Consider the following 25,398-nt stretch of genomic DNA (forward strand, 5'->3'; position numbering starts at 1 on the left):
CCACTGATTATAGTTCTCATAATCTAAGCATTTCACCTACTGCTATACTCTCTACTGAGTTTTGGGGACACCTCATATTCAAATAATAACCATGCTTCTACCACACACTCCCCTTAAGGGAAGTTCCTCAAGCTACTTTATTTTCAAAATGTATCATGAAATCTTTATTTTAATTAGTGCACAGCTATTCACATTGAAGTTAGCAAGAAAAAAGTCACTTTATGACAATAAATATTCATATGAGAGAAAGTCTGCAAAGTGATTTATTCTCAGTTATTGCTGAAAGTTCTTCAAACAAACCAGTGCAGTAAAAGTGTCTAAGAGAAGCACCAATTTTTCAGGTTTCTTTACTACTGCTTTAGTAAGCATCATCTTGATAATGTTCATGTTTTTAAACTGCTCCTTCAGATGACAATAACTCTTCGATGTTTACTTTTATTTCCAAGTTTGTGATGTTATAAGTGGCTACATTAGGGTTGTGAACTGTCTCACTGTCTTTTCACTCTCTCTTTTCAACTCTTCAATGTGGGCATCTAGGCGTTCCAGAATATGATGAGACCTCAGTTCCTCCTCTTCCAAAAACCTGGTAGCTATGGAACCCAGGGGAGACACAGGTATGGAACACTAGGAGAGGACAAATTGTGATATGTATGAGTAAGTAGCAACTTACATTCCTAAAATGCACAATTCATGATATTTTCTAACTAACAATATTAAAAAGTGATTTCCCCTGAAAAGATATTTGTTTTCATTCTAATGACAAAAGCACTAAAAGTAAAAATTGGTAAGTTTTACAAAAATTAACACAGATCCCTCCCTTCTAACTCAAGTTGTATCAGTGTAAAATATGGAATAAATAGAATAAATTACTGGCCACTGGTCTGAAGAATAAATCAATTTCGACTTATATATCCTTCTGTTCCCCAGAAGAGAATATAGTAAATGTCTACTATTTCAAACTCACTTTAAAATTCTGAATGCTATTTTCATTTTAAAGTAACAAAAATCTGCCAGTTGAAATCAATATTTTACCCCACCCCTAAAATTCTACTCCACAGTCTCTTATATGAAGCTCATGATTCTAGCAATATTTCAGAGTTCAGAGTTTAGAAAGGTAATACAGGAAATATGCCATATGCAGTCCACCCTCATTTGCAGTAGTTATGTTCTATGAAATCACCCTGAACACTGGATTAGTGAACACAGAACCACTGCCCCTGGGGAAAACACATACACCCCTCACAGAGATCACAATCCTAAACTCTAGACACAACTCAGGCTGGTAGATTCTATATAGTCTCTACTTATGAAAGAGAAACAAGGCTTGGAGGTATTAAATGACTCTCCCAAGTTGCCCCCCATATACACTGGTGGAACTGGGACTCAAACCTGTGCAGCTGGCCCAGAGCTGTGCTTCCAGGACTATGCTGTGCTGTCCCACCCCCCACTGCCACCCACTGGCCATCTCTGCCAGAGCACCGAGGCAGGAAGGCCGAGTGCTGCCTTGTGTGACCTCAGCTGGGAACATGAAGTCAATGACTCCAACTTCTCACCACTGTGCATGTCCACAGATGACTGCGGAAGTGCCACAACAGAGTGTAGAAAGAAGGCAAACACACCATCTTTGATGGGTACCTGCCACAGTCTGAGGTTATGTCCCACAACTAAATACACTGATATTTCTGAAACGAAATGCATGGATACTCACACTAATATAGAATAAACAGTCTACGCAGATCCCATTTAAGTCAGGGAAGTCTTTGGTATCAAGTTTTGCTGCCAAACTTAGGGCTTTTTGGATTTCATGATTACACATAAGGGAAATGTGGACTTATTTTAACACTAAAAGAAAACCTTTCCCCAGATTTATTGCAACCCTGCAAAGTCAAAAAACTCAACTTTACATGTATACAATCATAAGGTAGTGGGGAAAGAAGAACCCAATGCACAGGCTTCTGTGCAGAAACAAAAAGACTGTGCAGTCTGCATAGCAGGGGAGGGAATAAGGGGACAGATCAAAGGCAGCCTCTGCCACCAGGGCCCTTGCACAGTGCCCAAACCACCCTCTGCACACTTGAGATGCACAACCTTCCTCCACCGCTGCCACCCACCCCTTTCCTACAGCTCCTCTTCCTTCTTCATTGCCTGTGCTGCAGGACTGTGGGGATGCTCACAGACGCTTCTAGAAACAACCATTCCAGTACAGAACTAGCCCTCTCTGAAAAAGACAGGAAGGGAGTTTCTAATTTGGGTTAAAAATGAATGAATACCTATAATTAATATTTCAGAACTAGGATATATTCTGAAAAGTAATCTTGGCTGAATGTCTTCACAAGCAAAACTCTAAGAAATACATGAACATAGAAAAGGGTAGTTATGATAGAGAATCCATAAGAAAAACAATCACCCTCTTCACCTTTAAAATAAAAAATGAAATCAAACTGAATAAACTAATGAGCTAGTAAGATCAGAAAGTTTCCATACCGAAGATACAAATTCTTCTTGGTCATTCAGACTGTCAGATGTAGTGTCAGAAAAATTGGCATTATTCGCATCTAGCACTGAACAGTTAGTCTGACACAGAAAGTAAGAAGGCAAAGAAACTGCAGAGCTGCAGGGGCTGACTTGAGGACTCAAAGGGGTGAGGACCCTGGTGGGGTCCACACCATCCGATGCTTTTCCTCTCACAGGGTGGAAACCTGTTTTGTAGTGCTCAGTCTTTATTCCATCAGGTCTGTGCTGGCCAAGGGCTGGCCTGGAGAGCAGATTAGAAAACAAAACAAATGAAAAACTGTTCCAACTCTTCTTTTTCCAACAGAAATGCTGTAGGAAGTTCACTTAGACATAAACAAAGAAGCCAATCAGTAAGGCTCTATAGTTTACCAAAGGAGCAGCCTACTCAGATAAGGTGCCCTTTTACTCATTCAGAGCCCAAATACCCAACCCCTACTCCAGGCCACGGCCCTCACCTACTTTTTATACAAGGGCCAGGAAGACAAACAAGCTGTAGAGTATCCTAGAGTGGTTCCCACTAGGATAGGGGAAGTAGAATGGGGTGAGGGTGTCAACAAAGGCTTTTGTTAGGGAAACACATAAGCCATATTGTACGAGCTGAAGCCAGGCAGCTTGTCCTTGAATGCTTATTCCTTATGGTAACAGCCTAAAATTAATTGATCAAAAACAGAAAGGAAGTTTTTATAAAATGCTTCTTACAGGACAGGTGGAGTGAGGAGGCTGGAGGTAGCATGAAAAGGCTCAAGGGAGTAAACCTGAAGACTTTCCAGAGAGCAGAAAACTAAAGCTCTCATAAAAGTGCCATACAACTTCCCCTCCATTTTTTAACCTGACTGTGGCTTTGCTTGTGTATGCTGTACTTCAGAATTAAACACAGAGCCCTTTGATTTAATTTCTCTAAGTCATAAATTCTCAAAGAAATGAGAATTATATTTCCATGATACACATTTAAAATAATCTTTTAAGGAACTTTACTTAAACTCTGTATTCCTGAACTCAGTCGTTCTGCAGAGTGTCGGCTTAAAGATATTGTCTTTTTTTTGGCATATCTGAGTAGCGATCTCCAGTTGAGATTTGGTATCCATCAAATCTTTCTGTAGTTGTTGATTTTCAGACACTAATTTATTTAATGCCTCAATATAATTCTCCTGAAGGTCTGTTAGTGAAATCTCTTTTGCCTAATAAAAAAGAATACTAAAGTCACTTAATTTGTACAAGAATACTTGTGACCTATGTCACTGCTGGCTGAAAAATAAAATTTTTTATTGTTGTAACTAGTTAAGTTGTGGCTTTCTTCAGAAAAAGTAAAGGTTTGTCTTTAGTTAAGACTAACGAGAAAAAGCATTCTGTTTCTTAGAGTAAATGGGAGTGGAAAGAAAGAGCACAATGGGATTCCTCATGTGACAGGAATATCAGAGGAGCTGGGGAAAGGATGGAAGCAGGATGCAGGAAAGCTGTGAGAGCCAAAAACAGTGATGAAAAAAGTAAATAACAGCAGCCATCTTGTTCTGCAAGAAGGAAAAGTCTGCACAGCCCCATTACACCTAGGGAAGAAAATCTACAGACCTAGTTCAAGGAAAGAAATTTAAACATAAGGTACTATGAAAGAATTCTACAAGGACAAATTTTGAGCAAATATTCTCACATCCTAAATATCTTTACTTAACTAGCATCTAGGTTTGTACTCTTGGACAGGACAAGGCAGGATGTGAGAATGGTGGGATCATAGTAGCACTTGATCATAAGTTTTCTCTCTCTTCACTTCTGTATGTTTCTTGGTAATACAGAACCATTTTTTTTCTAAGAACAACATTTTAATTAGCATTTTGCAAAATTATAGTGATCTTTGGAGAAAATCATTACTAATAATGATTATACCTTGTTCTTTATTTTTTAAATAGTTTTTGAGTTGTAGATGGACACAATACCTTTATTTATTTGTTTTTATTTTTATGTGGTGCTGGGGATCGAACCCAGTGCCTCATACATGCTAGGTAAGTGCTCTATCACTGAGCCATAACCCCGGCCCTACACCTTGGTCTTTTCTATAAAAGATTTTCTGAAATTACCTAACAGAAACATAAACTTTAAAATATATCTGTAACTACCTCTGTTCCAGTGACAATGAGCTACGAGATCTTTCAACAAGTTTTTCATGCAAGATAAAATCTTAGAGAAGAATATTTGCAGGACAGAGAAGCTAAACTGCAAACTACTGCCAGTTTTTAAAAACATGGAAATATTTTACTAGCTGCTATTTTTTAAGGATGATTAGAACTGAGAATGGAGGTGCATGCCTGTAATCCCAGCCACTTGGGAGACTGAGGCAGGATCAAAAGTTTAAAGCCAGTCTCAGCAACTTAGGAAGATGCTCTCAAAACTTTAAAAATATAAAAATAAAAAGGACTAAGGATATAACTCATATAGCTCAGTGGTAAATGTGCCCCTGGGTTCAAAAAGATAATAATGATAATGAGATAATTTATTAGATGTTTTTAGCCCAAACATTCATTTATAAAATTAATTCTGCCTTCTTACAAGTTGAAATACAAAAGGGGACTTTGTAACAATTATTTCTAAGGGCATTTATAACATGTTTATACTGTATAACTTCAAAACTAGATAAAGCTTAAACTGCTGACAGGATTTTAACACCCAGAGTTTGATGTCAGATATCATTAAGCATACTTTAAAAAAAAAAAAAAAGATAAAACTTGTCTTTTCCTGGCACCTTTCATAAATTTCTCAGTTATTACTTTATTAAAAACAAATATAGATAAATGAATGTGAAAGATAATATAAAAACAGAATAGCAAGCACACACCTAACTACAAAGAAAAAACAAGTATGACCAGTTAAGTGGAGGCGTCAGGAAAAATTCAGCTGAACAGAATCTCTGGTCATAGTCTGACTCGAGTTCTCATTAGTGTTCTCAACTCTTAAATTTGAAAGTAAGGTGTAAGTATAACCTTATCCTTTGTAAGGTATACTTATACCTTATGACTGTATAAGATAAGGTACTCTCAATCAAATACTGCCAACGTCTGAGTCTTTTGAGGATTCTATAGTGTAAACCAGATTCATTCCTGGATTTCTTTATGACTAGCTTAGTATTGACTTTATCAGGGCATCCAACATCATAAACTACCCATCCACTCAGCCAGCCACCTGACAAAACGTTTAGCTATTGTCTCTTCTATTTCTCCCATCCTTGTGTGTGTGTCCTTTAAAAAAAACAAAAGCAAAAAAACCCACAAACTTTTCATTACAGTATTAGAGATTTGAGAAGGAAACAAGATTTAAATGAATGTTTTCATTTGCCATTTTAAATGACAGCATAATATTTTATAGTATAGACAGCCACAAACTAACCATTTAAATAAATACTTCTGGTAGATTTTGAAATTCTGGATATTGCACACAACACTGACATGACCATTTTGCACATGTGCTCCTATAGGATGGGTTCTTTGGGGATACATTGATAACACACTGAAAAGCAATTCAGCAATGACTATGAAAATCAAAAATGTACATGACCCAGAAGTTTAGAGACTATGTATACTTATAAGCTTGACGGCGATTGCTAAATTGTCCTTCTGAACGGCCATATCAATTCTCTTTTTCATTAATAGTGCACAAGAAAGCCTATTTCCCTATATATTTGCTAATGGTGACTATAGTTTTTAAAAATCACCATAAAGCCAATTACCAAAGGAATATTTTTTTTTTTTATTCTTATTAGGTAGGTTGAAAAGTTCTCCTTTTTCACTTGATATTTATATTGTTTCCATGAATTATCTGTTTATATCAACTTGCCAATTTTTCTATTTGATTATCTTTTTCTTATTACCCTTGTAGGAAATTCTTATATATTAATGTTTTATCTTAACCTTTCATCTATTTACAGATTTTTTTCTATTAGTCTTTTTATGGAATCTTTTTGTCATCTAAAAATTTTATTTTATTTTTTTGGTGGCACTAGGGATTGAACCCAGGGCCTCACACATAATGAAGCAGGCCTTTTACCACTGAGCTGTTCCTAACCCCAAAATTTTACATTTTTATGTTTTAAAATCCTTTGTGACTTCCTGATGCTTAGAGAATTTTACCATATGAAAGACTATAAAAAATAATCCCCCATTTTTCTAGTTGAAATAAAGTATTCTTCTAGCTTTTTTCACTTTTTTCCATCTTAGCCTCCTGATTGTGAAATTAGCAATACTTGGGAGCAAATGCGGAGCACTGTGGAAGCCTGATACTCTGTAGAAATTCTTTTTTTCTCTATTTCCACAATCTGTGGGTATCTGACCTACATCAAAGAAAAGATGGATCAGAACAGAGGTATCATTTGAAAAGTACAGGAATTTGTAACAATATAGTTAAAAGAGCATCACACTGTTTATAACTCACTGTTGCTAATGGTGTGCTCTGGGGTTTCACAGAAGATTTTATGCATTTTTTATTCTCCCTACCAAATTCTTCTGATGTCTTAAAGACTCCTATTATAGTCATCCCTGTATTCTTCACAGCACCTACTAAAATATTTTAAGTATAAAAGATTCTAAAACATTTGATTAAATGAATTATGTCTTATAGAAAGTAATTAAAACTAAATTGCTTGAAAGATGATATACCTTGTAATGAAAAGATATTGTGAACATAATAAATAATAAATAATAAAATCATCATTTAGCATTTATTGTATATTTACTCAATGCCAAGTACTATGCCAAGTCCTTTATATACTTGCTCCCTACTAAGAACACAGGCTGTACATGTTTATCATCATATACATGTTATAAAATAATACCTTCCTACTGCTGGAGTGGAAAGTCACATTTTGTTCACTTCCATCACTGTTTTCATCTCATTTTAAAAAATTTCTGAAGGAGCATCCACTAGTTTAATCTTAACTTATTCTTTATACCATCAGCATTTACAAAGTGATTTTTAAAGGCTTTAAAAAAAAAGAAAAACTTCTATTTTTTACCTCATGTAAACCCAATTCCAACTTCATCACCATTTCAGAAAGTTGACGATTTTCTAACTTTAATGATTCCACCTGATTCAAAATCTCCTGACAAAGGAAAAAAAAATATGTGTGTGTATGTGTATATATTCATATAAATACACATATATAATCAAATGCATTATACAAAATTTTGCACATGCCATTTTTACCACGCTAAGTTGCATTCTTTGATCATATACACATATCCATACAATATGAACAAGCACACATGCTTTTCAAAAGGATGTGTTGAAGGCATTTACTGGGTGAATTAACATATATGTGATTATCATTCCATGAAGATGAACAAGGTATGAAGCAGCAAAGCTTCAGTTCACAGGCCAACCTCTAACCACTTTCCTGCATTAGTCTTCTCCAACTTGACTTCCACCTCCAACATCACATCCAATTGCACTTCTTTAACAACATACTAACTGGTTTTCAATCCTAACTCTCCTAGTTTTTCTGCTTGACTATTCCTCTTGAAAAGATCCGTGCCTTCTTTGGCTTCCTTCTTCCTTACCAAAAACTATCTGGTAGCTTCCTCAATGCTACAATTTTTTTTAAGCTCCATTCCAATATCATTTTTACTTTAAGTAATAAGTATCCTAAGATTGGTACAAGTCACTGCCCTATATATTCTATGCTTTTTCATTATAATCTCTAAGATTCTCAGAAGTTTTCAAACATCAGCTTCATGTAAGGAAGGACTACCATAGCTAACCCAGATTTTAACCTTGAACTCCAGGCTTTCTGTGGCATTGATTATTAGACATTTTCACAAAAAATCCAGCCTTTCTCTCAAATTCAACAAGCCAAATCAATTGCCTCCACCAACTTCCCTACTAAGTATACTGCTCACACAAATTCATTATCCTTATCCAAATTTCATTATAGAGCACCACTTTCCAGTTGTTTAAGTTTAAATCCTGAATGGCATCTTTCCTTAAATCTATCTATCTCATCTACTTTGTCCAATCAAATACAAAGCCCAGGCAATTTTACCAACTCCAGAACGCATCCATTTCCCTCTACATCCTGTATCCACTGCTCAGACCATTTTATTTTTGTATATTGCTGCTATTCCAGCACAGGAGTGCTCTCTTTGCTTCCTTGTTCCTTTTCCACTTGAGACCATAGGACCTTGTACTCCTGCCTACAGCATTCTCTACTGACCTAAAGATCACACTAGAAAGCCTTCACAGAGCTCACTGGAACTTTCAGGGCCTGTCCCTGATTTCTAGCCTCATCCCATCCACTCAACCCACTTGTATTCCAGTTTCAAGCACAGCCAGCATATTATATTCTCTTAGAGACCTCTTTGTGCTCACTTCCCTTGTCTGACACACTCCTCCTCCCCTCTCACCCAGCTCATCCCTATTCAGTCCTCAGGTCTTAACTTAGGCACCATACCCTCTGGGAAGCCTCATTGAGTGATCTAGATCCACGATCCCTAGGTATTCCTAACACTTTGCATACACCACTAACAAAAGTCTGCACCCACTGTCACCTCCCCAAAATTCTTACTAGGCTGCTTGCTAACTAGCATACCCTGAGACCAAAGTAGGTATCTAATAAAAATTTACTAAATACCATGGAAATTACATCTTTAATAAATTCAACCTTCAAAAACGAACATCACATAGAATTTTTGTTCAGGCTCAACCTTGTGCTCCACTGCTTTTTCTTCTGCCTTCTGCATCTCTGCTTTGAGTTGCTTCTCCATGTCTGAGGAAGAACACTTGGCAGAGGCAATAGTGATATCTCGCTGATGCAGCTCCCGAGTTAACTGAGAGATTTCTACCTTCATTCCTTCTAGTGCAGAGCTATAACTCTGGTCAGCCTGTAAAATCTGTTCTTTCAACTATAAAACAGGAGAAAGTAAAACACCAAAAGTTAAGAGAAATCATTTAGACAGAAAAATATATTAATGGTTAATAAACAAAGGTATCATTACCTTATCTCAGGACAACATCTTTCCTGGATTAACTCTGCAGAAAATTAGCAATTTACCAATTTCCATATCTACACTGAAGGTCAGGAGGTTATACTCATCATCATTTATTATTTCTCAAAAAGAGAAAGCTTTCATTGAGACATGTTTAAAATAACATTTAGAGTTCAGAATGAGCAGGCTTTGATTATCTTGACAATAATTAAATACCGAAAGAAAGAAGGCACTTGCCCTGAGCACATTCTACTCCTAAATATTAAGTGGTTCTTTGGACTACATTTTTTTCTCCCACTGAAAATAACCCCTATAGATTTATATTCAGAATATATAAAGAATTCAAAAAACTTAACACTAACTCCAATCAATAAACAGGTTAAAAAAACAAACAAACAAAAAAACCCTAAAATACATTTCTCAAAAGAAGAAACACAAAAGACCAACAAATATATGAAAATAAAATGTTCAGCATCTCTAGCAATCAGGGAAATGCGAATCAAAACTACATTAAGATTTTGGGCTGGGGATATAGCTCAGTTGGTAGAGTGCTTGCCTCACATGCACAAGGCCCTGGGTTCAATCCCCAGCACCAAACAAACAAAAAAAAAACTACACCAAGTTTCATCTCGCTCTAGTCAGAATAGCAATTACCAAGAATACAAATAATAAATGTGGTGAGGATGTGGGGGAAAAGGTACACTCATACACTTTTGGTGGGACTAAAAATTAATACTACCACTCTAGAAACCAATATAGAAAATCCCCCCCCCCAAAATAGAACTGAAACCATCATCTGACCTAACTATCCCACTCCTCAGTTTTTAATCAAAAAAACAAAAATAAAACACTAAAACTGGCATACTACTAGTGATACAGTCGATGTTTATAGCAGCACACTTTACATAGCCAAATTATGGAACCACCCCCCCAAATGCCTGTCAATATAGGAATGGATCAAGAAAATGTGGTCTATATTACACAATGGAGTTTTACTCAGCCATAAAGAAGAATGAAATTATGGCATTTGCCAGTAAATAGATGGAATAGAGAACATCATGCTAAGTGAAATAAGCCAGCTTCAGAAAATCAAAGGTCATGTGTTCTTTCATATGCAGAATCCAGAGCAAAATAAGGGGATAAAGGGAGAATCCAATATCATAAAAATATCAGTGGAGCAGAGGAGAAGCCTGGGAGGGAGGGAAGGAAAAACAGGAGAGGGAATGAATTTAATGAAATAAAGCTATGTGCATATATAAATCTACCACAGAAAATTCTACCTTTATGTATATGTAGAAAATAAATCAAAAATAAAAAACCTAGTGAAAGGAAGTTCAGTAGAGTAGAAAAGTGGAATAGGAGGAGGGAGGAGGAAAGGGAATGTGGAGAGCAGGGACTGAAATAGAGTAAATCAAATTCCATGCATGTAAGATTTTGTCAAAATGAACCAAACTAGTATGCTCTTAAAAAAAATAAAAATAAAAAAATGATCCACAAGATCCATTTCATAACCCTTCACAATTCTGAAAAAATAAATAAAGACCTTTCTAACCTCCCAACCCATACCTCAGTCTAAAAATATGTCCAGTTTTGTGATCCCAGGCATATAGGTTTTTACCTTCTTAATCTCTGCCCTGTACTCATTGTTATGTCCTTCCATCTTCTTTAGTTCTTCATATTTCTCCATTAGCTCTTGGCTCAGCTGTTTACATGTTGCACTCACAGATTCCAAACTGTATTACACAGACACAGTCACATATTTAAAACAAAATAAAAGTCCTGAAACCCACAAGTTAAATTATCTAATTTACTTTTTTTTTTTTTTTAATCACCCAGTGCAGAGGATGGAACCCAGGGCCTCACACATGCTAGGCAAGCACTTACCACTAAGCTACACTTCAGTCTTCCAATTATCCTTCTTGATGACCAGAAAATATCCAGCTACTATGTTAAAACATTAGTCTACAGCCCAAATTAAATCTTATTCCAATGTCTTTAGGACCGTCCAAATGTTTGGCAATACTTTTGATTTCTGTATTTACCTATACTTCTCTCTGCTTAAAATTAAACTAGCTACAAAAAAATCATAAAGTTAACAAAAATTTAATTTTTTTATCTCTAATATACCAGAGAGCACCAACACAGAGCTGTTACCATAGAGTCACTTTTCACAACACATAATTACATATAATCCTATGCATAGCCACAAGGATAACTTTTCGAGAGTTCCTGACTCATTACCCTTACTCAAGAATCAATACTTCATCAGATATAAAAACCTAAGAAGAGAGGTATAGTGTCTCTCTTACCTCACGCTCATTTCTATTAATATGATCTTTTTGCTCCTAAGATGATAAACCTCATGGTTTATCATTTGCTATGCTGGCTTCTTGTCTCTTAAGAGTGTATCACCTCCTGGACTACAAAGTACCTCCTTCCCCTCCCACCTGGCAATGGACGGCCAACACCCTTTCAAGAATCAAATCAGCATTTCCCAGATTAAAGGGACCCTAACCCTCACTCCCCTAATGACCTTAAATACAATTTATTTTCAATTCTTATAGTTTGAATGTAAAACTCTTCTTGGATTTTCCGCCTCAAATTTGCTTGTTTGAATTCCTCTTAGAATAAGTCTTTCACTGCTTATCTCCCTACAAATTTAGCCATTATCCCCTCAGCCCTTACATCATATGGTTCTCAACTGTTTCATGAACACTTAATATTCATCTACATTCTTTCATCAACATAACCAACTTACCAAATAAACTATCATTTGAAAATATCATTTTTGTAATATAAGAGCACAAAAAAGACTTAATTAAATTTCCCCATTTCTTGTTTTAGGAAATATTTTTGTTCGAACTAAACAATACAAACCATTTAAAATAGTACTCTATTTTTTTTTTTTGAAAGAAAAAAAATTTAAGCCACTGGTTTATTACTGAACACTGGTGTTTGTATCCATTTATTCTAATTTTACCTATTTCTAAAAATCCTAAAATGTTCATTTGTTTAGTACTTGGTACATGATTACAATGTGCCAAATACTGAAGTTCAGAGAGAAGAAAAATCAGAAACCATCTTGTACTCTCTGCTGATGGGAAAATCAGGGCCTACAGAGGCTCAAGTGCCCAAAGTAATGCTACCGGTCAGAAACACTGACAGCTTCAATGCCTGAAAAGGATAGTAAAATAAATATACATATAAAAGATTAACAAAAAAGTCCATCAATAAAAAAATGTAATAAACTTCAGTTCCAATATAAAAAATATGATGAACTTTATTTTATTTAACCTAAAGCATGTATACATGCAAAGAATGCACACAAAGAATATGTTGAGTACACCAAAAGAAACAAAAATATGTGCGTGTGGTGGTGGGCTGTAGTATTTAACATGGAGAGAAAACACTCAGAAAATACTGAGTGGTTTCCAAATTCAGAAATAAAACTGAAGACAAAAAAATGTATTACTTAAAGTTAACCTAAAAAGTGTAGAATGGCACTTTTTGTTGATGTTCTTTGTTTCCCTGAAAGATAATAGTATTTCTGATCTTCTACATACAGACAATGTTAGTATATTAATGATTGTGATTAATATGGTCACAACAAACATAAACTTATTTCCCAGTCAAAAAAGTTGGAAGCAGGACAACAGGAGTTAGTTGGGTATAGTGTGGCATTGGTGAGGATTCAATTAACATCCAAGGAAATCTCAACATGGCGGCAGAACAAAAAGGAGGAGCACTACGTGTTCTGTGAACTCTCCAAGCCAAACTAAAGGGGTTCTAAACAAGTTAAGGATAAAGAAGTAGAAACAGTACAGACAACTCCTTAAAGAATGTTATTTTTAAAGAGAGCAGGAAAATGTGAAAGTAATTTGATGATGATATAGGATTAAAGGAGGGTTCTAATTTTTTCCAAAATGAGAGATATTACACTGATTATTTTATATCAGTGGAAAAGATCTAACAGAGACGAAGAACTTCATGAAGTAGAAGAAAAAAGGAAATAGCTTCAGAAACAGGATACAAATGGATGGGTAAATCTTAGGAGCACAGAAGTACATCTATCTGTTCATCCACAGATTATGGGCACAGATGTAGCAGACCAGTAGATCTGGTGGTAGAAAGATTAGACAGAAAAATTAATTGCTTACGTTTTCTCAAAGATATAAAAAAGTCATCTGTGGATGCTAGAGGGAAAAAAAAAACTTTTCACTGAGACTATTATATTACCATACTGGATAAATACGGTGATCAAAAATTCACCTTAAAAATTAGGTTTTTGAGCTGGGTGCAGTGGCACACACCTGTAATTGCAGCAGCTCAGGAGGCTGAAGCAGGAGGATCACAAGTTCATAGCTAGCCTTACCAATGGCGAGGTGCTAAGGAACTCAGTGAGACCCTGTCTCTAAATAAGATACAAAATAGGGCTGGGGGTGGGGCTCAGTTCAATCCCCAGTACCAAAAAAAAATTTTCAGTTTTTGAAACGTGTATATAATTATCTACCTGCCTTCAAGACGAGTCACCTCTGCCTGCAGAAGTTCTTCACTTGCATGGGTGAAATCCAGATGGGAAAGCATACTATCTATGTCCTCCTGCCCTTGAGGGGTGTACTTCCTTTCTGCCTGGGACTCCTCCAGTGGCCTATGGAAGGACACAAATGATTGTTACAAGCCTTTAATCGTTCCAAACAAAAACAATGCACAGTCTATTCCCAACTGTTTTGGGTAGTTAAGCTCTTAAGAATTCATCAGTTTGTCTCCTGCTTTATGAAAAAAATACTGGGAGAGCAGAGTCAAGAAATGCTACTTCCCAAGAGTCAGCAGCAATTTACTCCCTTCTTAACTGGGATTTGGCCTGGAGAAAAGCCAGATTAAATGGCAAAATCACCTTCTTGACACATACATCAAAGATAAGATACAGGACAGTTCTGGAAAGAATAAAAGTATTCTAGAGTTAAGTTAAACAAAAGGAAAATAGCTCACTCTATTACTTTCCACTAAAAACCCTAATGCATATGAAAAACTAAAATTAGTTTTAGGAATATTTTTAAAAGGGTTAGCTTGATCATTACCTACTCTACACCAAGGAAGGGAGGTCTTCCAGGAAGGGACTACAATTCCCTTCGGATCTGGATTTTACCAAGAGTGTGGAATAAGGATTTCTAACTTTCTAAATGTCAGCCTTGGTTAGGAACCCAAAATGAAAGCATAAAAAACTAACCATTCACAGTTTTATAACCCTACAAAAATCTAACTTAGAAATCAAAACTGAATAAGAAAATCCACAATATAATCAAACACAAAATTGTGAACATGCAGTATCAATGCTTAAAGTCAAACCACCAAGTAGGTAAAATGAATAATAGTTAAGATTAAACACACCTTATGGCCTCTGGTGTGTGTTGAGTGCCAGTTACTTTTAATTTTGCTTGTAGCTTCTCCTTTTGCATTTTTGCCTCACGGATGAAATTTTCTTGAGTCTGAAGATTTGCCTTCAATTCTCTCTTTTCATCCTGCAGAGCCTGCAAAGTACTCAGGGGGGAGGGGGAAATTATACAGTATTACAATTCTTCTATTTCATCAGAAAAGGAAGCCAAGGAATCAAACTGTACATAACAGGCACTATTACAGCCATCTATATCTGAGCCATCAGTTATAGAGTAGGGAAGAACCATAGATTTTGGAACCCAGTTCTAGGTTAATTATTCTCTTAGAATACTCATACACACGTTTCCCTCAAGTCTAGTAATTTTAAAACACACCTCTAATAGTTTCTCAGATTCCCTCAGTTTTTCTTCTTTTTGTCGCTGCTCCTGCAGAATAGTCATATTGGTTCCAACCAAGTCATTAACCCTCATGTTAAGGCGCTCAATTTCCAACTCATTGGCACAGATTGTGTCCTTGGCTCGCTCAAGTTTACTGCTCAGGTGCTGAATTTCCGATTGGCTGGACAGCTCTACAGACTCTAATTTCTGTTTCCGATTGCTGAGCTGAGCCTACAAACACACAGATTATCAATGGGTAAAAGGGAAATGATGAAAGAACAAACAATGAATAAGGAAGAATAAAATAAAACTGAAAAATAGAAAGCATTAGCTCACTAAAAAATATAAGTACCTTAGGAAGGTGTAGAAAAAAATTGAGAAAATAAGGGGATTCTTCAGAAGAGAGGCTGCCCAACTATCTAAAAAGACCACAGTTGCATTATTCCACCTACACATAGGAAATTAGAACTATAATACATTATCCTATTTCCGATAGAAATTCAGATATTAAAATTGTAAAAATCACCAAACTTCTTAAATTTTCACTCTCTACCCACCCCCAAAGTATGTTTACGTTGTATGTAGTTTAAATATTCTGTTTTAACATTCTTTTCAGATACATACAAAGACTTGGATTCAGATTATTCAAAATGACCAGATAATGCTATCTAAATCTGGTAGGGAGACTGAAGAATTGTATTTACTGAGGAAAAGTACTTGAAGGAAAGGGGAGATTATATCTATCATCAGTTTTTGGACATTTCCTAAGCTAGAAGATTTAACCAAAACATAACATATTTGAAATTAGTTTCTTTCTTTCTTATTAGTACTGGAAATTATACCCAGGGGCACTTTATTAATGAGCTACATCTCAAATCCTATTAATTTTTATTTTATTTTGAGATAGGGTCTTGATAAGTTTGTTTAGAGTCTCACTACATTGCTGAAGTTATGGCTAACTTATCTAAGCAAACCAGTTCATCTAGATTGGCAACTTCAAATCTAAACAACTTTCTAGTTTTGAAAAATCAACATAGTAAATAGCATTCTTTTATTGATTTACTGTTTCAGTTGTGCAAAAATACATAGGTTTTTTAAAAGCACAGTGAAAAATACATCATCTTAAGTAAAAATTCTAAATTTTCATTAACTAGAATTAATATACTAGGCTTATACTGTCTAATATGGTAGTCACTCGTTATATGTGGCTATTAAGCATCTAAATTTGTGGCTAGTTTGAACTGATATATGTTTCAGATGTAAAATATACATGGAATTTCAAAGGCTCGGTTTAAAAAAAAAAAAAAACAAAGACTGGAGTCAGGTGTGGTGATACACACCTATAGTCCCAGCAACTCAGGAGACTGAGACAGGAGGATCCCAAGTTCAAGCCAGCATCAGCAACTTGATGAGGCCCAAGGCAACTTAGGGAAACCCTGTCTCAAAAAAAAAAAAAAAAAAAAATCAAAAGGCTTGTGGATATAGCTCAGTGGTAAAGTACCCCCTAGGAAAACATTTTTAAAAGAATGTAAATATGATGATAATATTATTGACATACCAGATTAAATAAGATATTATTAAAATTAATTTCAAGTTTAATGTGACCACTAGAAATTTTTAAATTACATATTTCAATTAGCACTGCATTGTACTAATCTCAAGAATACCTCTTCCAATACTAAGAAAAGTCAGAAAAAATCAAGTAAGCCACTTATAAAACAATGATCATTTATTTCTTAAATATCTGCCTTTTGAGACACATTTTAAGGTTAATATATTTTTAGATTTTTTTTTTTTTGCACTGAGTACTGCCACTAATTAACCAGAAACCAGAAACATCTCTTAGTGTTCTAAGATTCAGTTCTTTAACTAGTCTACTTAAGTGAGTGGAGTTATTTCAACAACATGAATCACAGTGAAAATAACTAACGAGGAAAGAGCCAAGTTTATGGTGACAGACACAGCAGTGCTGGAAGTTTCCCAGGCTCCTCAGGCTGCAGCATGGTGTGCTGCTGCAGAGCTGAGCCTGCACTGATACATCTGGAATTGACACGATGGGGAGTTTGCTAAGAGTCTGATGTCTACAATGGTAATGCCTTCATACTAGGACTCCCTAAAAAATAAAAAGCTCTTGTTGCTCTTTAACATGTTGTTCTCAGCAATCTCACAATCTGGAGAAGTTTTCTTGAACCAGGAAATATTATCACAAATCAGAAAAAGATTTCAATTCAACCCCCATCCCAAGCCCTCCCCTACTGTCTCTCTCACTTTAGCTGCCCACTCTAATAACAGTTATCATTCCCTGAATTTTAGAATAATTCTGTCAAATCCTTATGATATAGACAAACATTTGAAAAAACTGAGACCTCTATCAAATAACTGATACCACAATAAATTTTATATTATATGTATTTAAAAAAATCAGAAATCATTAGAAGAAATCTTGTCCTTGGGAAGATTTTATGACATGAAAGAAACCCTAAAGAAGAAAATGAGTGGTAAGCAATTCTAATATTGCTTATAAAACAACTATATTTCTGTAAAAAAAAAAAAGACTAGTTGGCAAAATTAAAAGTAAACTGGGTAAAGCACACACAACCTAAATGTAATAGCAAAAGGCTTATACTTCATACTTAATGTATGAAAAACTCTTTCAAAATAGTAAAACACACACATCCTAAAAGAAAAAAATGAGTAAAACATGCAAATAATTTGGAAAATCATGAAAACAGAAACATGGAAAGTTTTTTGAGTTCTTTATATATCCTGCTCAACTTCACTCATAATTAAAAAATGATAAGCAATAGAAATAATTGGATGGTATTTTTGGAAGAAATAGCCTATTCAACAAATAGGCTGGAAAACTGAATGTTGGGAAAACTGGAAATCCATATGTAGCAAAATGAAATTAAAACTCCCACCCTGCACAAAAAACAACCCAAAGTGGATCAAAGACTTAGGCACTAGAACAGAGAACCTGCACCTAATACAAAAAAAAATAGGCCCAAATCTCCACGATGGTGGCTTGGAACCTGACTTCTTTAACAAGACTCCTAAAGCACAAGAAGCAAAATCAAGAATCAAGAAATGAGATGGAAGGGCTGGGGTTGTGGCTCAGTGGTAGAGTATTCGCCTAGCATGTGAAAGACGCTGGGTTCAATCCTCAGCATCACATAAAAATAAATAAAAATAAAGGTACTGTGTCCATCTACAACCAAAAAAAAATTTTTTTTAAAGAAATGGGCTGGATTCAAACTAAAAAGCTTCTTCTCAGCAAAGGAAACAATAATAATGTGAAGAGAGAGCCTACAGATTGGGAGAAAATCTTTACCACACACACTTCAGATAGAGCACTAATCTCCAGGATATATAAAGAACTCAAAAAACTTAACACCAAAAAGAACAAATAACCCAATAAATAAATGGAATAAGGAACTGAACAGACACTTCATAGAAGAAGAAACACAATCAATTAATAAACATGAAAAAAATGTTCATCATCTTTAGCAATTAGAGAAATACAAACCAAAACTACGCTAAGATTTTATCTCATTCCAGTCAGAATGGCAATTATCAAGAATACAATGGTTGTTGGCAAGGATGTGGGGAAAAAGTACACTCATATATTGCTGGTGGGACTGCAAATTGGTGCAACCACTGTGGAAAGCAGTATGGAGATTCCTCAGAGAACTTGGAATGGAACTATCATTTGACCCAGCTATCCCACTCCTTGGTTTATATACAAAAGACTTAAAAGTAGCATACTACAGTGACACAGCCACATCAATATTTAGAGTAGCTCAATTCACAATAGCTAAACTATGGAGCCAACCTAGATGCCCTCTGACAGATGAATGGACAATGGGATATTACTCAGCCTTACAGAAGAATGAAATTATGGCACGTGTAGGTAAATGGATGGAGCTAGAGAATATCATGCTAAGTGAAATAAGGCAAACTCAAAAACCCCAATGTTTTCTCTGATAAGCAGATACTGATCCATAATGGTGGGGTGGGGGTAGAAAGGAATGAAGGAACTTTGGATTGTGTATAGGGGAATGAGAGGAGGCTGGGGGTGTGGTACGGTGGGATGAGGATGGGAAGGATGGTAGAATGAGACAGACATTATCACCCTATATACATGTATGATTACACTACCAGTGTAACTCTGCACCATGTACAGCCAGATCAATGTACACAATTTGTGTACAATATGTCAAAGTGCATTCCACTATCATGTACAACGAATAAAAACCAATTAAAAAATGTAAAAACGTTTAAAAAATTATATAGTATTTTTTTTACTTTTAAGATTAGAAAAGATAAGCCTAAAGGTGGAATAACTAAAAAAATATATAATAATAGTGCCCTGTTTGGGGGAAGTGTAAGGAAATGGTCATTCTCACACATTGCTGAAAGACATCCCTATCAATCCATCTTGCAGAGCACTTTGGAAAGATACATTAAAATCTTTAAGAATGTACAACTACTCTGATGCAGCAATTTCATTCTAGGGCCATTAAAAAGACAAATGGGCAGATACTCCTAAATGTTCATAGAAGGATGCTCATCGAAGCACAATTTATAAGACTGAAAAATTTTAAACTAAATTTCTATAATAAGGAATTGGTTACACAAATTATAATACATTTAATGGGAAAATGAACTTCCATGCAATCATGATAACTTCACATTTGCTCACATGTCATCTTTAAATAGAAAACACCTTAAAGCACTGAAAATTACAACACTGTATTATAAAGTACTTAGCATAGTGACTGTCAAAATAAACACTCTATACAGTTTTAAATTATGTTTCATGGAAAAGTTCAAACATACAAAGATACAGAGATATAAGATGATGATCCTCCATATACTCATCACTTACCTTCAAAACTTACAACAATTTGCTATTGTTATTTTTTTTTTAAGTATAAAACGACTCCTCCCATCCCAAATCCGAGCATTCAACTTAATTTCTAACAAATGTGCAGGAATGTAACAGTCTGCATTATATAAGCACAGAAAAAATTTGCATCAAAATATTAATCATAATGAATCTCTAGGATGAAATGATGGATGATATTATTTCTCATTTTATCTATATTTCCTCATTCTTATAAAATGAACATATATGTAATTTTAATAGCTGACTAAAAAGAATTCAAGGAAATATGTAACACAAAAAGAAGCTACTTCTGAACTCTATTTTTAGATGCTAACAATATGCAAGAAATAAATTATACCAAGAATTTTTTTAAATGGGAGTGGTGATGTGTTAATATCTACCCACGGAAATTCCTGGCTTTTCTACTGTTATTGTTCAATGGTGACCTATACATCAACCAAGTGTAATGAATCAATCTTGACTAGACTCCTGACTATAAAAGTTACATCCAACAATGAAAGGAGTTTTTAGATACTGGAGAATTTGAACAAACTGGACATTAAAATTATATTAAAAAGATATTATTTTGTTATTGTAATACTGTAATTACTGTAGGTTTTTTTTAAGTCCTTATCTGTTGGGAAAGATGATAATGTCTATGATTTGCTTTGTTACATCCTAGCCAAACATAAAATGTGAGGAAGAGTACACAGTTTTAGTTTTGCAAGATGAAAAAGTCCTAGAGATCTATGGTACAACCATGTGCATACAGTTAATATGAATGCAGTGTACACTTAAAAACTGCTTAGGTGGCAAATTTTGTTATGTTTTAATCACAATTTAAAAACAAAAACAAAAAAACTGGCAACATGATGGTAGATATTAGTGCTGGGTAACAAGTACACAGATGTTTATTTAAATGTTTAAATAAACTTTTTTTTTAATATTTATTTTTCAGTTTTCGGCGGACACAACATCTTTGTTTGTATGTGGTGCTGAGGATCGAACCCGGGCCGCACGCATGCCAGGCGAGCGCGCTACCGCTTGAGCCACATCCCCAGCCCCTAAATAAACTTAATATACATCATCGTACATAGTGAGTCACAGAAAGGTTTAATTTTGTTTAGTTTGCCAAAAGAGACAGAGACACACATTTATAAGTGACAATTTAGTTAAACATTCAGTTTTAGTTTAAACAAAACTATCAGAAGAATAGTTCACATATTCTTAGTAGGGAAAACAGATGTTGGCTCTCTGAAGGCTGCTTATTCTAGCTCTAGTTGAATTATGGTAAATAAAAATCCCATTTTACTAACAATGAAGTTTTAATTAGACAGCTAATAATCACAATAATAATTTGAAATTGGAAAACAGCAATTTTAAAAAAGGATCTACAATCAGTAATAACACCATGGATAAATAATCGCAAACTGAAAAAATTAAGATTGCTTTTTTTGCAATCTGAAGGCTATATTTAGAATAGAACACTATCTTTTTTTTTTTTTTTTAGTATTTATTTATTTATTTTTTTAGTTCTCTGCGGACACAACATCTTTGTATGTGGTGCTGAGGATCGAACCCGGGCCGCACCCATGCCAGGCGAGCACGCTACCGCTTGAGCCACATCCCCAGCCCCAGAACAATATCTTATAGCAATTAAGTTTGCATAGTACTTTAGCACTCAGATCAAAAAATCCTGTTGAATTTTGTTGTCCTGTACAGGCTCAGTAGCTTCCTGTACCTTAAAATATATATATTTTTTTCCCTTGGAATTGCTATGGGTCCTCTCCTGTCATTCTGAGTAGAGTCCCATACAGCAGAGCTATTCTTGATAGTTTACCTGACAGCTGACATTTCAGGAAAATGAACAAAATGTTAATATAGTATGAAGACTTAAAACAACAAATAGCCTGTTTAAAAACAAAAACAAAACTTCTGTCTAGCTCTCTTAACCAGTCTCCTCTCATTCTATAAACTGAAATAACTACTAACCTTGACAGATTGTCATATTAAACAAATAACATATAAACTGCATATAGGAAGCAGAGAAGCAGAGGTGGTGTCTAGAACATAACAGATGGTCACAAATATTCATTTCCCTCTATGTTCTCATTTTTTAATTAAAAAAGTAAGTCAGGTGTGGTGGTGCATGCTTGTAGTCCCAGTGGCTTAGGAGGCTGAGACAAGAGTATCATAGGTTCAAAGCCAGCCTCAGCAATTTAGCAAGACTGAAAGCAACCTACTGAGGTCCTGTGTCAAAAAAACAAGGGGTGGGGGGCTAGGATGTGTATTAAGCACTCTTAGGTTCAATCCCTGGTACCTCCCCTACCCCCGAAAAAAAGGAGCTACAAATATCCTAAAAAGACAAATACCTAAATTAGGTATCTATATGGGTGTGTGTCTGTTTATTTGTTTATTGATGCCAGAGGTTGAACCCAGAGGCAGTTAAGCACTCAGCCACATCCCCAGCCCTTTTTTATTTTTCATTTTGAGATAGGATCTCACTAAGTGCTGAGGCTGGCTTTGAACTTGAAATCCTCCTGCCTTAGCCTTTCAAGTCACTAGGATTACAGGGCAGGCCATTATTTTTGTTTAAGCTACTAGTTCTTCATAAAAATTTCTACCACTGTTCCAAGTGTTTCTGCAACCAAAAAGATACTACTTTTAGTTACGTACACAGCAATGCAGTGTGACTCTCTCAGCTTTTGTTTCCAAACAAGCAGACCAGCTGAGCTTAGGCACCTCAGTGGAGGTATCTAATTATCAGAGAGAGAAATCCAGGCATAGACAGAAGTAGAGAGAGCCAGGAGACCAATGAAAAGGAGAAAAGAGAGAAGAGTGGAAGAGAGAAGGGAAGGACAGAGAGACCAAGATTAGGAGAGTGCACCTGAGAGAGCAAAGGAGCAGGCAGTTTGGTTAGAAGAGTGAGCCTGGAGGTGTGACTGCTGCTCTGCAGGAGGGAGGGGAAGGTGTCCTGAGCATGTTTAATTGTTGAAAAGGATAGGCCCATAAGGAGAGGAGAGTGGATTTACTACACAAGAAAGAAAGCGGGCTTAGCAGAGAGAAGCTGAGAAAGAAGGAAGTTGCATTACCATAGGTCAGATTTAATCAAAACCTATCTGCCTCTCATTATGTTAAAATGTCTTAACTTACCTGAATTATCTCTGATTGTTCAGCTAGAGCCTTCCTTTGTGCCTCCAGAGAAGATACCTGTTGCTGATAAATCAAGCGCTGCTTCTCCCAGTCCAGTGATTTCTGACGAAATTCCTGAGGAGCCAATTAAGGTACTTAACTTTTAAGTGCTTCCCCTTGCTGTCACTACTTTCCAGATTCACTTTTGCTTTAATTTTTCCCCACTTCCCTGGATACACTTGCACCTTTCTCCACAGCAGGAGCCCCATTACTCACTTAGCTGACAGAACTGCAGAGCAATACTGAATTCCTCTCATACTGTGCCTTTGGATATCTGTCTTTCTAAATTTAACACCCTAATGGTGAAAAGTATGAAACACAGATGTTGAACAGAGGGTCCATAACCATCTTCACAGATTTGCTGCCACCTAAGGGTTGTTATCATTTTCTAGTGATTTTTCAGAAGACTGTTACTAAGATAACTAAAATTTCAAAATATGACTACATACACCCTCCTTATTCAAATTCTTGATTTCCAAACCCAGGAACTGAACAGATTCAAGTACATGTATGGGTAAGTCCATTGGTAGCCCAATCCTTCTCAGTATTTAAGTCTTAGGAACCAAGTAGATTCAGATAACACAATATCCTTAATAGACAAATCTTTATTACCTCAACAGAAGATCTTGAATAACATGGGAATTCTGACTAAAATTTTATTTATAACCCAAAACTGAAGAGTTCAAAATTAATGCTGGATCAGCAGCAACTCCAGATTGCATGATCAAGAAAAATAAACCCAATCTTTATTAAATGGGGTACATCAAAGGGAAAAAAAAACTATCAGGGTCCCTTCTATGAGGGTCCTTTAGGACCTCAACTCTAGACATCTCATACTCCTTAGGATAATTATTGATAATCAGATTTTTTATATCCTCGCAATCATTCTATTATACATACCAGTACTCATGTGGGTGCTGGGGATACAATGTTTAATAAACAAAATCCTAGTCAACTCAATTGAAGGGCAACATATAACACATTCTTCATACAGTACATTATATGGCAATTTGTTTTTTGGAGAAAACAGAGCATAAAATGTTCAGAGATGGGGGTTGTAATTTTTTAAAGGGGCTAGCCAAACTGAGTAAATAATATTTAAGTAAACATCTAGGGCCATGAAGAAGAAGCTGTACTATTCCAGGCAGAGGGAACAGCCTTGAAGTGGGAACATCCTGATGTGTTTAAGGAGGCTGGTATGGTTGGAAAGGAATGACTGAAAGAGAAAGTAGCAGACAAGATCAGAGAATTAACAGGAAATGAGGCATGTACAGAATTATAACTGGCTTTTAAGAGAAGCTACTCGAAGGTTTTTGTATAGGACATGATTTGACTTTCACTACAACAGAATCACTCTGGTTATTGTGCTGAGAAAAGAAAGGTCAAGAAAGCTACAAAAGAAAGAACTGGGAAACTGAGAAATGGAGCTACCATCACCTGAAATGGCAAATGGTGTTGGGGAGATGAAGAAAAAAGTCAAGACCTTTACTTTGGACATGCTAAGATTGACACAGTTCTAGACATTGTAGTGGATATGTAAAACAGGTAGTTTAATGTTACTCTGTAACAACGAGGAGAGATCACAGCCAGGTATTTGGGAATTGTCAACATACACGATGTTAAAGCTATAAGACTGAAGGAGACCATCAGGGGAGTGAACATAGATATAGACAGACAGACAGATGAGTGTGTCAGAAGATGAGTGTGACATACAGAAGAAAATGTGATGTTTCTCAAAGCCAAGTCAAGAAAGTGTTTTGAGGAAGAGGGAAAGACCAGCTGAGTCTAATGCTGCAAAGATAATGAGGATGCTGAGGAGTGGCCATAGGCTTTAGGAATGTGGAGGCCTCCATGCAAATAGCTTCTAAAACACAAGGAGAAAAAAGCTTTACTGAGTATGTGCAAGAAAGTTGGCAGATTATTATTTTTTATTTGTTCTTTTTATATATACATGACAGTAAGGTGTATTTTAACATATACATATTTGGAATATAACTTTAAAATACCCCCCGCCTCCAAAAAAAAGAAAGAAAAACTGGGAGAAAAGAAAGAAAAACTGGGAGAAAAGAAC

The 25,398-nt window shown here is 35.7% G+C and overlaps 1 protein-coding gene across 10 annotated transcripts in view; it reads right to left on the reverse strand.

The window, feature by feature from the left end:
- Positions 1-245: 245 nt before the first annotated feature.
- Positions 246-25,398, reverse strand: part of Cep63 (centrosomal protein 63) — a 52,660-nt gene continuing 27,507 nt past the window's right edge. For 7 of the 10 annotated variants that reach the window (XM_046431419.2, XM_046431416.2, XM_046431423.1 and 4 more), the window contains 10 exons: positions 23,289-23,402; positions 15,245-15,478; positions 14,865-15,004; positions 13,987-14,124; positions 11,095-11,209; positions 9,195-9,392; positions 7,508-7,594; positions 3,490-3,692; positions 2,485-2,755; positions 246-624 (listed from right to left, as the gene is read on the reverse strand). In XM_046431419.2, coding sequence (XP_046287375.1) covers positions 466-624; positions 2,485-2,755; positions 3,490-3,692; positions 7,508-7,594; positions 9,195-9,392; positions 11,095-11,209; positions 13,987-14,124; positions 14,865-15,004; positions 15,245-15,478; positions 23,289-23,402 — 1,659 coding nt within the window. In that variant the 3' untranslated portion in view covers positions 246-465. Of the gene's footprint in view, positions 625-2,484; positions 2,756-3,489; positions 3,693-7,507; positions 7,595-9,194; positions 9,393-11,094; positions 11,210-13,986; positions 14,125-14,864; positions 15,005-15,244; positions 15,479-23,288; positions 23,403-25,398 lie in introns of those variants that run through there. The other 3 variants (XM_058574800.1, XM_046431425.1, XM_058574799.1) reach the window with 2 other exon arrangements.

This window comes from Marmota monax, unplaced genomic scaffold (assembly GCF_021218885.2).
Source record: "Marmota monax isolate L192 unplaced genomic scaffold, Marmota_monax_Labrador192_F-V1.1 WCK01_AAM20220418_F8-fsc00022, whole genome shotgun sequence".
NCBI lineage: Eukaryota > Metazoa > Chordata > Mammalia > Rodentia > Sciuridae > Marmota > Marmota monax.